This window comes from Ochotona princeps, chromosome 2 (genome assembly GCF_030435755.1).
Source record: "Ochotona princeps isolate mOchPri1 chromosome 2, mOchPri1.hap1, whole genome shotgun sequence".
Lineage (NCBI taxonomy): Eukaryota > Metazoa > Chordata > Mammalia > Lagomorpha > Ochotonidae > Ochotona > Ochotona princeps.
The window spans coordinates 96845305-96862425 of record NC_080833.1 but is presented as its reverse complement, the minus strand read 5'-3'; the positions used below and the strand labels follow the sequence as shown (position 1 = coordinate 96862425).

Here is a 17121-nt window from a genome sequence, read left to right as displayed (position 1 = left end):
CCACAGACATTACGGTCCCCACCCCCCCCAGTACTGGACCAGAGACTGTCCTGTACACAAACCAAGTGAAAGCCAACACAGCCCTGAGTCACCGAGAACAGATGCTGTGATGAGGGTGGCCAAGCAGCCATCATCCTCCACACTGCCCTTCGTACAACTGCAAGGAGAACATGAGCTGTTTTCTGGAACAGTCGCCCATTCCCAGATTTTCTCCTGATCCCAATGATCCCTTGGGGTGACTGTTAACAAAAAAATCCAGCCATATTTTCAAGAGCCACACCAACCACATCTAGCAGATCTGAAGGGGTTGTGTGTAGAGGCTGGACAATCTTGTTTATTCATCCAGCACCTTCGGTGGATTCTTGTTAAGGCAAGTTTAGGAGACACTGGCCTGGCTTCTTTGGAAAGGTGGTGGTGGGGGTGATCTCCAGGGGGTGGACTAAAAGATTTCTCAAGCTTCACAGCTAGAATCTCAAGTCGGTGAGTTGAAAGCCACGCTCCCAATGTTCTGGATCCAAGCTGCTGCTGGGCGTCCTCTCCGAGTCGCCGTGGCAGTGACAGGAGGCCCCTCCCAGACGCCAGGACCAGCTGTCAGGGGCCACCTCCAGTCCCCACCAGAGCCCCCATACCTGTCGGTAGCGATGCAAGAGGTGGGCAGTGATTGGGGAGCAGTAGAGGGGCCGGGCCCAGGTGCTGGACAGGCCCACTGTGTGGTCCGAGTGCATGTGGGACAAGAAGAAGAGCCGCGCGGACCCAGCCCTGCGCAGGCTCCAGAAGTCCACGGCAATGGGCGTGTGAGGGATCAGGACCCCGTTCATGGCGGCGGGGCTGCAGGGGCACCACAGGGGTCTTCATGGGCACAAGATGTCCCAGCGCCAGGCTTCCAGAGCGACGCCCCACCTCCCCCTACCCCGAGTCAGACGAGAACAGAGCGAGAGATCCCAGGGAGGGGGGAGTCAGCTCAGCAAGGCGGGAGGTGGAAGCAAGGAAGGAAGCGGCGGTGCGGGCGCGGAGACCGGGCGCCACTCCCACCACCCGCGCGGAGCGCAGGCAGCCCCGCACTCAAAGCGCGCGCTGCGGGGCGGAGACAGGCCGAGGCAGCCGAGGGCCGAGGGCCCGGCGGAGAGAAGGGGGAAGGGCACCCCGCAGTGGGATCCCGGCCGAGCTCGGCGCTCCGGGAGGGCCCTCGCGAGGGGGCGGGACTTCCGCCGACAGCGTGCGCCGGCCTATCGGGTGCGGGCCCGGGCCGGGCCTCGGAGAGGAAGGGGTTTGGCTGACTGGCGGCGGCTGCGGGGTTGCCAATGGGACGCGGAGTGTAGGGCCGTGGCAGCCACCTTGTGGGGTGGGGCGACGAGCGAGCAGGTGCTGGAGCGGGTTAGGGCGTGAGTCCTCCCCCGGATTAGGGTTCCGGGGCCCGATCCCGCCCCTGGTCTGGTCGGTCACTGACTTGACGTTTCCTTCCCTCAGGACCCGAAGGCGCCCGCGGTTTCCCGGGCCTCCGGGCCGAGATGCCGTACCTGGGCTCCGAGGACGTGGTGAAGGAGCTGAAGAAGGGTCTGTGTAACCCTCACATTCAGGCGGATAGGCTGCGCTACCGGAATGTCATCCAGCGAGTGATTAGGTACCGCCCGCCTCTGAGTGTGCAGCCCCAGCCGGGCTCCTGGTCCCGCGCCCGGGAGGAAGCCAAGGCTGTTGGCACGCGCTGCAGACTGCCCCCCCTCTGCCCGGTGCCAGCTCAGTCTCGCTTGAGGGGCATGGTTTCCTCTCTCTCCCTCAGGCCTGATGACTCCCGGACCTATGGTAGAACTAGCACAGGCCTCTCTCAGTTGCTTGTCCTACCCGGCTGCCTGGCTTGTGTTTCCTCCAGGATAATTGATCAAAGTTTTATCCCTAAAGAGCTCTGGCATCCTTCCCTGCTCCCCAAACTTGCTCTTCCGCTTCTGTCCCTGTGGAAGGCTGGCAACAGCCAGCCTGCTTGTATGAGTCAGCTGGGCACCTGGTCCTGCTAGCGGCGATGAATTCATAATTCTCAAAGCTATCCTCTCCTTTGTTTTAATTGGCACTTGGTGCTGTTCTGGTTCAGGTCTTCAGTACCAAAGCCACCTGTGGTACCTATCTAGTAGCAGGTCACCTTGCCTCATTTCTGTCCAAACTTTTCCCTGTCTAAATCCTGAGATTTTTTTTTTTAAAGAATATATATATATATATATATATCCAGCCCATTGATGGTTCTGATTTCAAAAGAAGGGCTGGAAACCAGGAATCTGTATTTTTAACAAATATCTCAGCTGATTCCAGCAGGAGACCAGTGTGAAAAAGTGGCATCTATGGAAGGAAAGCTAAACTTATTGTGGCAGAGAGCATCCTGCTAATTCTGCTGCTTGCATTCTTTCCCAGGACTGAATCATCCTTGCACACGTTGTCGCATGACCTGTCTGTCACATCTGCCTTGAATAACTGCTTCTTCAGCTTCTCCGTGAGGAATGCTTTCTGGCTTCCTAGCCCGGGGTCCCCTCAGAGCCTTGTGCTTTGTTTGTTCCCATCACTTAGCTGTGGTGCTGTAATTAGTGGTATTCTTGTCTCCCTCCTGAATAGATTTTGGATTCCTCAAGGTCTGAGGTCATGCCTTTTCCTTCAGGATTCCCTCCCTGGAGTATATTCTTGGAGTGAACTAGGCACTGAATAAGTTAATTGAATGAGAACAATGTTACTGGCCCAAGGTGTGAAACACTATGTGTAGACTTGCTGGAAGAGATCCTACTGTGGTTGGGTAAGGAGTCAGTAAAAGCTATCTGCTAGGTTGGGCGTTTTGTGTCTCACTTGTGCCTGCTGTGTTGTGTTACTTTCAGGCACATGACGCAGGGTGTGGATATGTCTGGTGTTTTCATGGAGATGGTCAAGGCCAGTGCCACTGTAGACATTGTTCAGAAGAAGTTGGTCTATCTGTACATGTGCACGTACGCGCCCCTGAAACCAGATCTGGCACTCCTGGCCATCAACACCCTGTGCAAAGACTGCTCGGACCCCAACCCCATGGTGCGAGGGTTGGCGCTACGGAGCATGTGCAGCCTCAGGTGAGCTGCTCCTCCCTGCTTGGTCCAAAGCAACTGGATCTTTTTTTTTTTTTTTAAAGATTTATTTATTTTATTACAAAGTCAGATATACAGAGAGCAGGAGAGACAGAGAGGAAGATCTTCCGTCCGATGATTCACTCCCCAAGTGAGCCGCAACGGGTCGATGCGCGCCGATCCGATGCCGGGAACCAGGAACCTCTTCCGGGTCTCCCACGCGGGTGCAGTGTCCCAATGCATTGGGCCGTCCTCAACTGCTTTCCCAGGCCACAAGCAGGGAGCTGGATGGGAAGTGGAGCATCCGGGATTAGAACCGGCGCCCATATGGGATCCTGGCGCATTCAAGGCGAGGACTTTAGCCGCTAGGCCACGCCGCCAGGCCCGCAACTGGATCTTAAAAGGACCAGGGGGGATGAGCATTTGGCCTTGTGGATGAGATGCCCAAGTCTCATACAGGAATACCTGGCTTGGAATCCTAGCTCTGGTTCCCAATCCCAGCTTCTTGTTAGCGCAGACTCTGGTGGGGTTGGGTGTGCGGGGGGTGGGACATCAGGTAATGATGGTTCCAGTAGCTGGTCCTGTTGCCCACGTGCAAGAGCTAGATTAAATTCCCAACTCGTGGCTTTGGCATGACCTAGCTCCGGCCGCGGCAGGCATATGGGACGTGAACCAATGGCTGGGAGCCCTCCCTGTGTCTTAGCTCTCTGCTCTGAGAAACTGAAAGAAGGTCAGGAGGCAGATTTTTAATCAGGATGATTTATTCAGAAACCTTAAACCTAGGGAAAACACTGTTAGACCCCAGTTGAGCTCGGATTTCCAGCCATTGTCACACAGTTTTATTAACAGCAGTTTTCCTTTTTCATATCTGCAAAGTAGTCCTCAGCTTTGGTTGGAGATTTTAAGTAATCATGTATCTGTCATTTTTGCTGCCTGTGCAGCATTGGTTCAAGTGAAAAGCCAAGTGATAGCTTTCTAAGTTTGCTTACAGCTTTCTCTCTCTCTTTCATGATCTGATGAAAGCATGTTCAAACAGCCACTAAACTTTCCGTTAGGTACACAGGGGTTTCATTTGGTCCAAGCCAGTATTTCAGAATCCAGCTGACTCCAGAATGTCTTTGTCAGGATGCCTGGTGTGCGGGAGTATATCCAACAGCCCATTCTCAATGGGCTAAGGGATAACGCTTCCTATGTCAGGAGGGTGGCAGTCCTTGGCTGTGCTAAGATGCATAATCTTCATGGAGACTCTGAAGTGGGTAAGTTCAATGTTATCCATCGTGGTTCCTGTTCATTTGTGCCTCCAGTAGATACATATTTTTAAAAAATGATCTACTTTTGTAGAAATTAATGTGGTTCCACTTCTGTATATGTGGCCCTATAAGATGGAATGTAGGTCTTGGTATTTTCTGAGAGGTCCTATCTTTGGAGACCAAGTCAGATCCTTTATAAAAGCTCCTTAGGGCAGTCTGGAGATGGCCAGATTTTTTGCCTTTGTCATTTGTTTAAGCAGAGAAGGTCGGTGGTCCCTGCCAGAGGCCATTACTCTGGCTGTGTCTTTGTGTCTGTGATGCCTTTGTTCTTTTCTGAGATCCTCGTTCTTTTTTCTAGATGGTGCCCTGGTAAATGAGTTATACAGTTTGCTGCGTGACCAGGATCCAATTGTGGTCGTCAACTGCCTGAGGTCCCTAGAGGAGATTCTGAAACAGGAAGGAGGCGTTGTCATCAACAAGCCCATCGCCCACCATCTCTTAAATCGGTTTGGATGCCTCCGTGCCCTTCTCCGTATTGTGAGATCTGCATCCTGGTGGGACCTTGTTGATGTATTGAGTTAAGGAGAAGTCTTGAGCCGTGTCTATAGAGTAGAAAAGAAAGTTGACAATAATTATTACTGGTATTTCACTGAGGAGTCTCCTTGTATTTGCCTTAATTTCCCACACTAACACAGGGAGATGGCAGAAACATCCTGTTTGAACTCTCCCCTTGTTATGGTGAGCAGCTAAGACAGTAGTAGCATGGAGATCGTCCTAATTTTGTTACTAAAATAGCACTTTTGTTTTCGGACAGAATGTCAAAACTGGACCAGTGGGGCCAAGCTGAAGTATTGCACTTTCTGCTGCGCTACCAGCCCCGCAGCGAGGAGGAACTGTTTGACATTCTCAACCTGTTGGACAGCTATCTCAAGAGCAGCAGTCCAGGTGTGGTGATGGGAGCCACCAAACTCTTCCTGATCTTGGCCAAAAAGTTCCCTCACGTGCAGACCGACGTGCTGGTGCGCATCAAGGGACCGCTGCTGGCTGCCTGTTCTTCCGAGAGCCGTGAGCTCTGTTTTGCTGCCCTGTGTCACGTGCGCCAGATCTTGCGCAGCTTGCCAGGGCACTTTAGCAGCCACTACAAAAAGTTCTTCTGCTCCTATTCGGAGCCTCACTACATTAAGCTGCAGAAGGTGGAGGTGCTGTGTGAGCTGGTGAATGACGAGAACGTGCAGCAGGTGCTGGAGGAGCTACGAGGCTACTGCACTGATGTGTCTGCTGACTTTGCGCAGGCCGCTGTCTTTGCCATAGGTAAGTGTCCACTGTTTTTTGCCTCCTGAGAGCCCAGCCCCAGCCAGCCCTGCATAGCTGTGGTCAGAGGACCTGTAGAAGGTGAAAGGGAATAAACCTTGTCTCAACGTGCCATGCACCCAAGAATCAAATCTGTGATTATAGCCATGCAGGAAGACAGATTGTAGTTGTGGTGTTTGGTCAAGACTAATATTGCTAGTACTTACCAGGATATAGAATACAATCCATAAAATTCACATTACCTTTTGTTGTCTCCCATCCAAAATGCTTTCCTATAATCATCTCACAGAAAAAGCAGAAAAAGTGAACAAATGCTATTACTTTATATCATTTTTACAACATATGTATGTATTTATTTTGAAAGTCAGGATTGCCGTAAAAGAAAGAGTAAGTCATCTATTGGTTCACTCCCCCATATGGCCACAATAGACAGGGCTAGGCCAGGCTGAAGCCAGGAGCTTCTTCTGGATCGCCCACAAGAGTGGCAGGGTCCCAAGCACCTGGACCATCTTCTACTGCTTTTGGCAGGCCACTAAAAGATCACAATGGAGCAGCTGGATCATGACCCGGAGCCCATATAGGATGCTCGCATTGCAGGCTACACTTTTGTTTGTTAAGACACAGTGCGACCCCCTTAGCTTCATTTTTTTTTTTAAGATTTATTTATTTTATTACAAAGTCGGATATACAGAGAGGAGGAGAGACAGAGGAAGATCTTCCGTCCGATGATTCATTCCCCAAGTGACCGCAACAGCCGGTGCTGTGCCAATCTGAAGCCAGGTACCAGGTCTCCCACGCGGGTACTGGGTCCCAAAGCATTGGGCCGTCCTCGACTGTTTTCCCAGGCCACAAGCAGGGAGCTGGATGGGAAGTGGAGCTGCCGGGATTAGAACTGCTGCCCATGTGAGATCCCAGCGCGTTCAAGGCGAGGACTTTAGCCACTAGGCCACGCCGCCGGGCCCTTCTTAGTTTCATTTTTAAAGATGAAGAAAACATTGCACAAGGAAAGGTTAATAAACTGCCTAAAAGGTAATATAATTCCTGCACTTGGTCTGAAACCCAGTTTACTGACTCTAGGACCATGAACACGCTGGGATCCTATATGGGCGCTGGTTCTAATCCCGGCTGCTCCACTTCCCATCCTGCTCCCTGCTTGTGGCCTGGGAAAGCAGTGGAGGACGGCCCAAAGCTTTGGGATCCTGCACCCGTGTGGGAGACCTGGAGCAGGTTCCTGGCTCCTGGGTTCAGATCAGCACAGCACCGGCCGTTGCGGCTCACTTGGGGAGTGAAACATCGGACGGAAGATCTTGCTCTCTCTCTCTCTCCTCCTCTCTGTATATCTGACTTTGTAATAAAAATAAATCTTGGGCCCGGCAGCATGGCCTAGTGGCTAAAGTCCTCGCCTTGAATGCACCAGGATCCCATATGGGCGCCGGTTCTAATCCCAGCAGCCCCACTTCCCATGCTGCTCCCTGCTTGTGGCCTGGAAAAGCAGTCGAGGACGTCCTAAAGCTTTGGGACACTGCATCCACGTGGGAGACCTGGAAGAAGTTCCTGGTTCCTGGCTTCGGATCTGCACAGCACCGGCCCATTGCAGCTCACTTGGGGAGTGAATCATCGGATGGAAGATCTTCCTCTCTGTCTCTCCTCCTCTCTGTATATCCAACTTCGTAATGAAAATAAATAAATCTTTAAAAAAAATAAATAAATCTTTGAAAAAAAAAAAGAAATCCTTGGAGTTAATCAACTGCTATTAGTGCCCCCTGCAGCTGTAATGTTCCTGTACAGGTGTGCTGGAACCAGAAGGCTGCCTCCTGCCTGCCTGCCATATAAATACCTTTGTTACTGCAAGTTTGTCTAATGGGAAATTCCTCAACATTAACACTTCTTTCAGAACTTCCCAATTTCTAGCTATTAAAAAAAGTTGATTATTTAAAAATATTTATTTATCTGAAAGTCAGAGTTACAGAGGGGGAGAGAGAGGGGAAGAGAGAATCCACTGATACATTCCCCAAATGGCTACAACAGCAGGGCTGGGCCAGCCCAGAGCCAGGACTCAAGAGCTTCTTCCAGGTCTCCCACTTGGGTAGCAGGGGCCCAAGCACTTGAGCCATGCTTCACTGCTTTTCAAGGCCATCAGCAGGCATCTGAATTGGAAGTAGAGCAGCTGGGACTTGAAATGGCACCCATATGGGACGCTGGCATGGTGCAGGTAGCAGCTTACTGCACTATACCACAAATGGCCCTCACCAGGATTTTTACTAAGGTTTCCTTTATAGCAAACTTAGATTCTTTGTATTTCATCAAGTAAGGGATTATTTCCCCCCCCAAGGTACTTCTGGTCCTCCTTGTCTTTGGTAGAAAGTGATCTTAGATAAGGTGCTAGTATTTGGCTTTGTCATTTCCTGCCTTTCCTCCTTTGGTAGGTAGCATTGCCAGGACTTATACGGATCAGTGTGTACAGATTCTTACAGAACTGCTGGAGCTGCGACAAGAACACATTACCACAGGTAATAGCTGTCTTTCCAGGATTGTTTCGGTCACGTGTCTGGCCTGTGGAGGGTGCTGAACAAATATTTGCTGTTGAATGAATATTGACAGAAAGATCTTTCTTGTATCGTCATTTCGGAGAAGCACATGGGCTACAGAGCTCATAGAGAAGCTTTAGGATGCCTCCTCTCTTCTGTGGATATGAAACCCATCAGGATGGCCTTGCCTGTTGTTTTCGCCATCTTTACCCGTTCTTGCTTTAAGACGTAATACAATAGGCAGTGGCTTCCAGGGCTGGAACTGTGGTGAGGCAAGCAAAGTATATAGGATGCAAACCAGAAAAAGGCATTTATTAAGGGCTCACACAAGTGCCAGTTGTGCATGTCTTAGGTTTTATACCTGAAGCGCCCTTCTTGCTTCACCAGAGACCTAATCCTGGTGGCTCCATTAATACTGTCTTCAGAGTGATCTTTTACCAGCGACACCATTCCACAATTTACAAGAACTGTACACGTGACGAAATGCTTTCCCACACAGTACTACGTCTGTCCTCAGCCCAGTCTGGTACATCCATTCCAGGTGTTCTTGCCCATTTGCCAAGTCCTCAGTGACTCCCCTGCAAAACTCATTTCACAGAAAGCTAGCAGAAGTCTGAGCTGAGTACATGACTCCTGCGGTGACTTCTTCCCGCGTGGAGTTCTAACCCCGTGCTCCTGTGCCCCGGCTGTGTTGTAGTGGTGGTGCAGACCTTCCGCGACCTGGTCTGGCTGTGTCCTCAGTGTACCGAAGCCGTGTGTCGAGCCCTACCTGGCTGTGAGCAGTACATTCAGGACAATGAGGTAGGGTGCTAGCCTCTTTTATTTCTGGCCAGAAGGGGAATTCATGGGAAGCCTGCCCTCTGAAATGGATTCGATTTCTTTTAAGTAATTTCTTTATTTAAAGATTTATTTATTTATTTTTATTGGAAAGATGGATATACAGAGAGGAGGAGAGACAGAGAAGAAGATCTTCCGTCTGATGATTAACTCCCCAAGTGACCGCAACAGCTGGTGCTGCGCTGATCCAAAGCTAGGACCCAGGAACTTTCCTCTGGGTCTCCCATATGGATGCAGGGTCCCAAGGCTTTGGGCTGTCCTTGACTGCTTTCCCAGGCCACAAGCAGGGAGCTGGATGGGAAGCAGGGCTGCCAGGATTAGAGCCGCGCCCATATGGGATCCTGGCACATGAATGGCGGGGGCTTTAACTAATATGCCAATATGCCGGGCCCCTTATTTATTTATTTTTAATCTACTTATTTTGTCAGAAGTGGAAACTCCAAAAACTGACTGCCATTTCACATTCTCTTCAGGATGTGGATGACATATAAATTATGCAAACAGAAATAATCTGATTATTGTTAGAATTCTTTACACTGTCTTTTGCTCTTAAAAAAAAGGACAGATTTGGGCCTGGCACAATGGCTTAATTGGCTAATCCTCCTCCTTCCAGTGCCAGGATCCCCTATGGGTATTGGGTCATGTTTCAGCTGCCCCATTTCCCATCCAGCTCCCTGCTTATGGCCTGGGAAAGGAGTAGAGGATGGCCAAAGTCCTTGGGACCTGCACCCACGTGGGAAGACCCAAAAGAAGCTCCTGGCTCCTGGCTTTGGATCAGCTCTGCTCTGCTGTTGCAGTCATTTATGGAGTGATCCAGCAGATGGAGGATCTTTCTATGTCTCCTCCTCTCTGTAAATATGCCTTTTCAATCACAGTAAAAACATTTTTAAAAACATTTTTTTAAAAAGAAATTTTAAAAAGGATTTGTTTGTGCATTTTAAAGGCAGAGTTACAGAGAAAGATCTTTACTGTTGATTCACTCCCAAGTGGATACAATGGCTGGGGCTAAGCCAGGCTGAAACCAGGAGCCTGGATTTCCACATGAGAGAAGGAGCCCAGGCGCCTGGGCCATGTTCTGCTGCTTTTCCAGGTGCTTCAGCAGGGAGCTGAATCAGAAGTGGAGCAGCCAGCACACAAACTGGCACTCATATGGGGTGCCAGTTAACAGCTTAGCTCAGTGTGCCGCAACATCAGCCACTTTCCCCCAACCTCACATGGCTTTCTTGAACAGTTCTGAGCTAGAGATTGAAACCATGCAATTTACAGATAGAATCAGAAGCAGAATAATCTGTGAAAGTTTTACAAAGATTTGGCTTCACCACAAGTTTGCAGATTTAAGTATTATAGCATAGTGGATATAAGGTGCTCTTTGAAAATTTTATTTTATTTATTTGAAAGTGAGAGGCATGGAGGGAAGATGAGGAAGTAAAAAAAAAAGAGGAGGTAGAGTGAAAAGAGACACAAAAACAAAAATATTTATCTGCTAGTTCATTCCTCAAATGTACACAATAGCTGGGGCTTGGTCAGGTTGAAGCCAGGAGCCAGGAACTCACTTGTGGTTTCCCACATGGGCAGCAGTGACCCAAGAACTCGTACCATCACCTGCTGCTTCTCAGGGTACACATTAGCAGAAAGCTGGAGTGAGAAGCAGAGCCAGGATCCAACACTGCGATACAGTGAGTAAAGCCACTGTCTGTGTGATGCCAGCATCCCATACAGGTGTCGGTTCATGTCTGACCTGCTTCACTTCCAAGCTCCCATTAATGGCCTGCAATAAACAAGAGTAGATGGCCCAAATGTTTGGACCCCTGCACTCACATGGGAGACCAGATGAAACTCCTGGCTCCTGGCTTCATCCGGGCTTAGCCCTGGCCATTGTGGCCAACTCGGGAATGAAATAGCAGATGGAAGATCTACTGAGAGGTAGCTCTGACTTCCTACTAAATTAATCTTCAAAAAATAAGAAGAAACAACAGCAAAGCCAGGATTCAAACCCAGCAACCCCACTGTGGGATGTGTGATTACAGGCAGCACACCAGATGCTGCCCCAAAGAGATCTTCTTTAAATATTTGTTTATTTTTATTGGAAAGTCAGATCCACAGAGAGGAGGTACACAGAGAAAGATCTTCCATCTGCTGGTTCATTCCCCAAGTGGCCTCAATGGCTAGAGCTGAGCTGATCCGAAGCCAGGATCCCAGAGCTTCTGACTCTCCCATGCAGGTGCAGGGTCTCAAGGCCTTGAGCCATCCTCTGCTGCTTTCCCAGGCCGTAAGCAGGGAACTGGACGGGAAGTGGTGGGGCGGCCAGGACATCCTGGCACATGGCAAGGTCAGGATTTAGCCACCAGGCTGTTGTGCTGGGCCTTCAAGAGAGATTTTTCAAAAAGCTTCACAAATGATTCTCAGGTGCACTCTAGGTTAATAAGCTTCCATGAAACACTGAGAGAAATTCTGTCAGGAGATTCTACTGAAACACTAAGCCCCAGATTGAGCCAGAGGCCCCAAAAGCAGAAGCAGCCTACTATGGTTTAATCAACATAGGTTGTAGAACTGTGAAGTTCCCTCTTGTGCTTGAGAATTTCATGCCTGTGTGTTGTGTAGAATACAGGAGGGGACATCCATGCAGTGCAAGCTGAAAGATGACACCTTTCCTTCTGGTGCCAGGGGAAAAGCAATGCCATAAAGCCTTCCTGTCTCCTGCGTTTAGACAGCCACCTCCCGAACACCTGTTGTTACTCCTTCGTTCCCAGGGGAAGCAGGCTCTGATCTGGCTCCTCGGGGTCCACGGGGAAAGGATCCCCAATGCCCCGTATGTGTTAGAGGACTTTGTGGAGAACGTGAAGTCGGAGACGTTCGCAGCTGTGAAGATGGAGCTGCTCACGGCCCTGCTGCGCCTCTTCTTCTCTCGCCCTGCCGAGTGCCAGGACATGCTGGGACGGTTGTTCCATTACTGCATAGGTAGGCTTTGCTTTCCGGAAGAAAGCAGGACTTGCCAAGATGCCTCGTGAAATTCTCATCTTTTTTTTTTCTTTCTTTTTTTTTTTTGGTTGATGAATCATCTCTTGGACCTGAAAAAATAATACTAATATTCATGCTTTCTAGACTTTTTTCACTTCTCCATTTTTTTTCTCCCTAATGATTGGCACAAGGGTAAGAGGAGAATGTCCTTGGATTTTTGCTAACTCCCTCTGTTGTCTTACCCCAGAAGAAGAAAAGGATATGGCCGTGCGGGACCGAGGTCTCTTCTGTTACCGGCTCCTCTTAGTCGGCATTGAGGAAGCTAAGCGGATCCTGTGTAGCCCTAAATCTGACCCTTCCCTTCGACTTCTGGAGGATCAGGCCGAAAGACCTGTGAACAGCTGGGCCACAGACTTCAACACATTGGTGCCAGTGTATGGCAAGGCCCGCTGGGCAGTGATCACTAAGTGCCAGGGGGCAGAGCGCTATGGCCTGGAGCTTCCCAGCACAGCCTCGCTTGTCACAGCAGGTAAAAGTGGTCCCTCCCTTACTGCTTATCATGCTAAATCTTCACCTGTTGCAATGACTGGTAGACCAATGGACTGTTGCCTGGATTTGAAGCCGTTGTGAGGAAAAAAAGAAGTTTACCCTTGGTTTTTTAAGCCATTTCTCCAAAGACCAATTCATTGTGACTCTTTGAGAATTTAGATGAAACATGTAACTCTTCTAGATGAAGAACACCTCTCACACGAACTTTCTGTTTTTAGGACCCTTGATTCCCGAAGAGGACCAAGAGAGGGCACAGGATCTTCCTGACTCTGGAGCCCTCATGCTAGTCCCCGACCGGCAGCTGACTGCTGAGTGTTTTGAGAAGACTTGGCTGAGCCTCCAGGTTGCCCATCAGCAGGTGTTGCCGTGGCAGGGCGCAGTCCATCCTGATACGCTGCAGATGGCTCTGCAAGTCGTCAACATCCAGACCATCGCCATGAGCAGGGCTGGGGCCCAGCCCTGGAAAGCCTACCTCAGTGCTCAGGACGACACTGACTGTGTGTTTCTAGCAGAGCTGCTCTTGGAGCCCATGGACTCAGAACTGCGGCTCTCAGTGAAGCAGAGTGAGGCAAGGCCAGAGAAGCTCAGCAGCTTCGTGTCTGTGTTAGAAACCGTGGTTGGAACAGTCGGAGACATGAAGTCATAACAGACGCGTGCTATTCTTCCTGAAGGAGATGAGTAGCCATCAGAGTTCCTTATCTTTCTTGTCAGAGCTGCTGGAAGTCAGATACTATCAGAGACAAAGGAGAATGGGAAGTCTAGGAATCAGGATAGGTACTTTTTTTTTTTGTCCAAAGACAAGTGACTTAATTCTTTCCATGGCTTTGGTGAATGACCCCATTTTTTAATGGATGATCTTATAAAGGTGAATCTTGGTAAGGGAGTTGGAATGGTGTGAGATTTGGATTGGGATCTGTTCCAACCCATTCCGGTGTAACCTGTTTTACAATTAAAGATGGTTGATATCGGAGGAAACTTGTGGGAGTCGCTATTGGTGGGGCTCATTTTTTCTCTCCTGGGTTATAAAATTAATGTCTTGGGCCTGGCGTCATGGCCTAGCAGCTAAAGTCCTCACCTTACACGTGCCAGGATCCCATATGGGTGCCAGTTTTAATCCCGGCAGCTCCATTTCCCATCCTGCTCCCTGCTTGTGGCCTGGGAAAGCAGTTGAGGATGGCCCAAAGCCTTAGGACCCTACACCCATGTGGGAGACCTGGAAGAGCTCCTGGCTCCTGGCTTTGGATCCGCGCAGCACCGGCCATTACAGTTACTTGGGGAGTGAATCATCGGATGGAAGATATTTCTGTCTCTCCTCCTCCCTATATATCTGACTTTGCAGTAAAAATAAATCTAAAAAAAAAAAAAGATTTAAAATAAATAAAACAAAATTAACGTCTTTTTAAAAATTTATATATTTTTTATTGATTACATTGCATTATGTGACACAGTTTTATAGGCACTGGGTTCCCCCCACCATGGTGGATTCCTCCACCTTGAAATTAACATCTTTCTGTCCTCATGTTTTCAGTTTTGTTCTTGAAGCCAGAGTCCAAAGTCTGGTGGCAGCTAAAGTGTCTCTTTGATCTCATGTCTTGCTACTCCCTTAACACCCTGTCTTCTGGCAAAAGCAGGCAACTTGGCAGCTCCCTGAAGGTACCAGGCTCTCTCTTACCTCTGTGTTTCTCCCCCAACCCCAACTCTTTTTTTTTACATTTTATTTTATTGGAAAGGCAGTTTACAGAGAAGGAGAGATGAAGATAAAGATGTTACATCGGCTAGATCAGAAGTGGAGCATCCAGTACTCAATCTGGCACCCATATGGGAGGCAGGTGTTGCAGGCAGAGGATTAGCTTGCTAAGCACCACGTTGGCACCTCCAATTCTTAATTTCTACAAGAAAATTACATCCTTCATATATATATGTATCTGGGAAGCTGGTAAAGGGTTTATACCTGACTGTTTGCTTTAAGACTTCTTTATTTGTTGAAAGGCAGAGTTAGAGGGAGAGAGAGTCTTTCATCCACTGGTTCATTCCCCAAATGGCTGCAAAGGCTGGAGCTGGGCTGCTCTAAAGCCAGGAGACAAGACTTTCTTCTGGGGTCTTAGACGTGAGTACAGGGGTCCAAAGACTTGGACTATCTTCCACTGCTTTCTCAAGCACCTTAGCAGGGAGCTGGATCAAAAATGGTGCAGCTGGTATGTAAACCGGTGCCCATATGGGATGCCTAGCACCACAGGTGGTGTTTTGACCCACTATGCCACAGTGCTATCCCTATGACTCACTCTGTCAGTAATTTTCAGTAAAAGCAGAGTGTAATTTTAGCATGAGGCATAAATAAGGCATTTCTCAAGGACTTGGGATAACATGATCCAATGTATAGCCTTCATCATCCAGTTTAATTCCAGAACTCTTACTACCCACGTACAGACTGCATAGCCTTCAGATCATGTCTCACCCAGCACTCTCAACTAGGCTCTTCACAGAGCAGGGAACAGGTGGGCAGTTTAGACTTTTTTAGTTTTCTTAAAGATCTCCCCGTACTGGACAGCTACGAAGGATAGCGAAGGTATTTGTTTCCTGCTGTTTCCACAGTGCCTACCTAGTGACTGAATGAGTGGCTACAAGTAATTAGATTCTGGTGGTGGTTGGGGATTGGTGTTTTGAAGATACAGAAAATAATGGGATCCCATCTAGACAGATTTTCTTAACAATGGCAGTATTGACATTTGGGCTAGATGATTCTATGTACAGCATCTCTGGCTTCCACTTGTTAGATGCCTGTCAAAACCCCAGGCATGTCAACATATCAACAGAAAAAACATCTCCAGAAACTGCCAAAGATCCCCCTGGGTGGGCACTGTTGCCTCCGATAAGAACCACAGTCTTGGCTGTGGAGCCCCAGCATCGGAAGAGAGGAACCAGAACAGCTTCAGAGTTGCCTTTCTGTGTTTTCATTTGTTCAGTGAGACCCATAAATATTTACAGAAGTGTAAAGAGCTGCCAGTTTAAAGTGTGACAAGGGGAAAGAATGCAGGTGGTGGAGATCGAGTAAATGAGCTGGCTTTTGAAAATTAAAGACCAGGCTGGGAGAGTGACACCATGGCGTAACAGGTAAAGGTGTAAAGGTGCCAGTTCAAGTCCCCACTGCTGCAGTTTCCATCCAGCTCCCTTCTGAGCCTGGGAAATCAGTGGAGGATGGCCCAAGTCTTTGGGTCTCAGCACTCATGTGGGAGACCTGCAGAAAGTTCCTGGCTCCTGGCTTTGGACCAGTTCAGTTCTGCCACTGCAGGCATTTGTGAAGTGAATCAGTAGGTGGAAGATCTCTGTTTCTCGCTCTCTCTCTGTAACTCTGAATTTCAAATCTTTAAAGATTATGAATATAGGGCCTGGTGTAGTGGCCTAGCAGCTAAAGTCCTTGCCTTGAACACACCAGGATCCCATATGGTCACAAGTTCTAATCCTGGCAGTCCCACTTTCCATCCAGCTCCCTGCCTGTGGCCTGGGAAAGCAATTGAGGATGGCTCAGGGCCTTGGGACCCCGCACCAATGTGGGAAATCTGGAGGAAGTTCCTGGCTTCTAGTTTTGGATCAGTGCTGCACTGGCCGTTGCGGTCACTTGGGGAGTGAATCATTGGATGGAGGATCATCCTCACTGTCTCTCCTCCTCTCTGTATATCTGACTTTCAAATAAAAATAAATCTTTTTAAAAAAAGACTATGAATATAATTAAGAAGCCAACCTGAAGAAAATTGAGTATGGTTCAGCAATTTTGAATGAATAATTTATCAAAGAAATCCCAACTATCAGAACCTCAAGGTTCAGTTTGTTGCCAGCATTGTGGCTCAGAGGGTTAAGCTGTCACTTGCAAAGCTGTCAGAGTTCTGGTTTGCATGCTGTTCCTTTGTTTCTGATCTAGTTCCTGATAGTGTGTCTGGGAAAGCAGCAGAGGATGACCCAGGTGCTTGGTCCATTGACTACCATGTGGGAGACCAGAATGGTGTTCTAGGCTCTTGGCTCAGTCCTAACTATTGATGACATTTGGAGAGTGAACCAGCAGATGGAAGCTTTCTCTACTTCTCCCTTTCTCTCTGTGTGGGATCTGCCTTTCAAATGATTTTTTTTTTTAAAAGATTTTATTATTATTGGAAAGCCGGATATACAGAGAGGAGGAGAGACAGAGAGGAAGATCTTCCATCCGATGATTCACTCCCCAAGTGAGCCACAACGGGCCGGTACGCGCCAATCCGATGCCGGGACCAGGAACCTCTTCCGGGTCTCCCAGGCGGGTGCAGGGTCCCAAAGCTTTGGGCCATCCTCGACTGCTTTCCCAGGCCACAAGCAGGGAGCTGGCTGGGAAGTGAAGCTGCCGGGATTAGAACCGGTGCCCATATGGGATCCTGGGGCTTTCAAGGCGAGGACTTTAGCCGGTAGGCCACGCCGCTGGGCCCTCAAATGAATTTTTAAAAACAGAAAATTAAGTTCTACTTAGTTGCTTTTTTATAAAGTAAGAGGTGTACCCAGCAGGCCAGTGTGGTTGCTCAATTGGCTAATCCTTCACCTGTAAGTACTGGGTCCTGTGTGGGCTCTGGTTCATGTCCTGGCTGCTCTATTTTCATCCAG

The 17121-nt window shown here is 49.0% G+C and overlaps 2 protein-coding genes across 6 annotated transcripts in view; one reads left to right on the top strand and one right to left on the bottom strand.

The window, feature by feature from the left end:
* The window catches only part of DCLRE1B (DNA cross-link repair 1B), a 145116-nt gene extending 144180 nt beyond the window's left edge, over positions 1 to 936 (bottom strand). For both annotated transcript variants that reach the window (XR_009244900.1, XM_058660080.1), the window contains exon 1: positions 630 to 936. Coding sequence is in view for 1 of the 2 variants with exons in the window: in XM_058660080.1 (XP_058516063.1) it covers positions 630 to 818 (189 nt within the window). In the remaining variant the exon portion in view is untranslated. The remainder of the gene's footprint in view (positions 1 to 629) is intronic.
* On the top strand, positions 549 to 13151 carry AP4B1 (adaptor related protein complex 4 subunit beta 1). Of its 4 annotated transcripts, none has more exons than XM_058660077.1 (11): positions 549 to 650; positions 1468 to 1621; positions 2850 to 3074; positions 4194 to 4324; positions 4677 to 4824; positions 5133 to 5629; positions 8056 to 8139; positions 8855 to 8958; positions 11745 to 11952; positions 12200 to 12481; positions 12720 to 13151. In XM_058660077.1, exons 2-11 carry the CDS (start codon positions 1509 to 1511, stop codon positions 13145 to 13147), a joined length of 2220 nt encoding a protein of 739 aa, XP_058516060.1. In that variant the 5' UTR covers positions 549 to 650; positions 1468 to 1508; the 3' UTR covers positions 13148 to 13151. The 4 variants fall into 4 exon arrangements, with proteins under 4 accessions (XP_058516060.1, XP_058516057.1, XP_058516058.1 ...); XM_058660074.1 differs by lacking the exon at positions 549 to 650 and adding an exon at positions 941 to 1233; XM_058660075.1 differs by lacking the exon at positions 549 to 650 and adding an exon at positions 1239 to 1362.
* The last annotated feature ends 3970 nt before the right edge of the window (positions 13152 to 17121 follow it).

Excerpts from the sequence above, each read along its gene's own strand:
- AP4B1 (XM_058660077.1), top strand. The coding sequence starts at position 1,509 with ATGCCGTACCTGGGCTCCGAGGACGTGGTGAAGGAGCTGAAGAAGGGT. Across the intron at positions 1,622-2,849 it reads GTCATCCAGCGAGTGATTAG|GCACATGACGCAGGGTGTGG; the intron begins GTACCGCCCGCC and ends TGTTACTTTCAG. Across the intron at positions 11,953-12,199 it reads GTTGTTCCATTACTGCATAG|AAGAAGAAAAGGATATGGCC; the intron begins GTAGGCTTTGCT and ends GTCTTACCCCAG.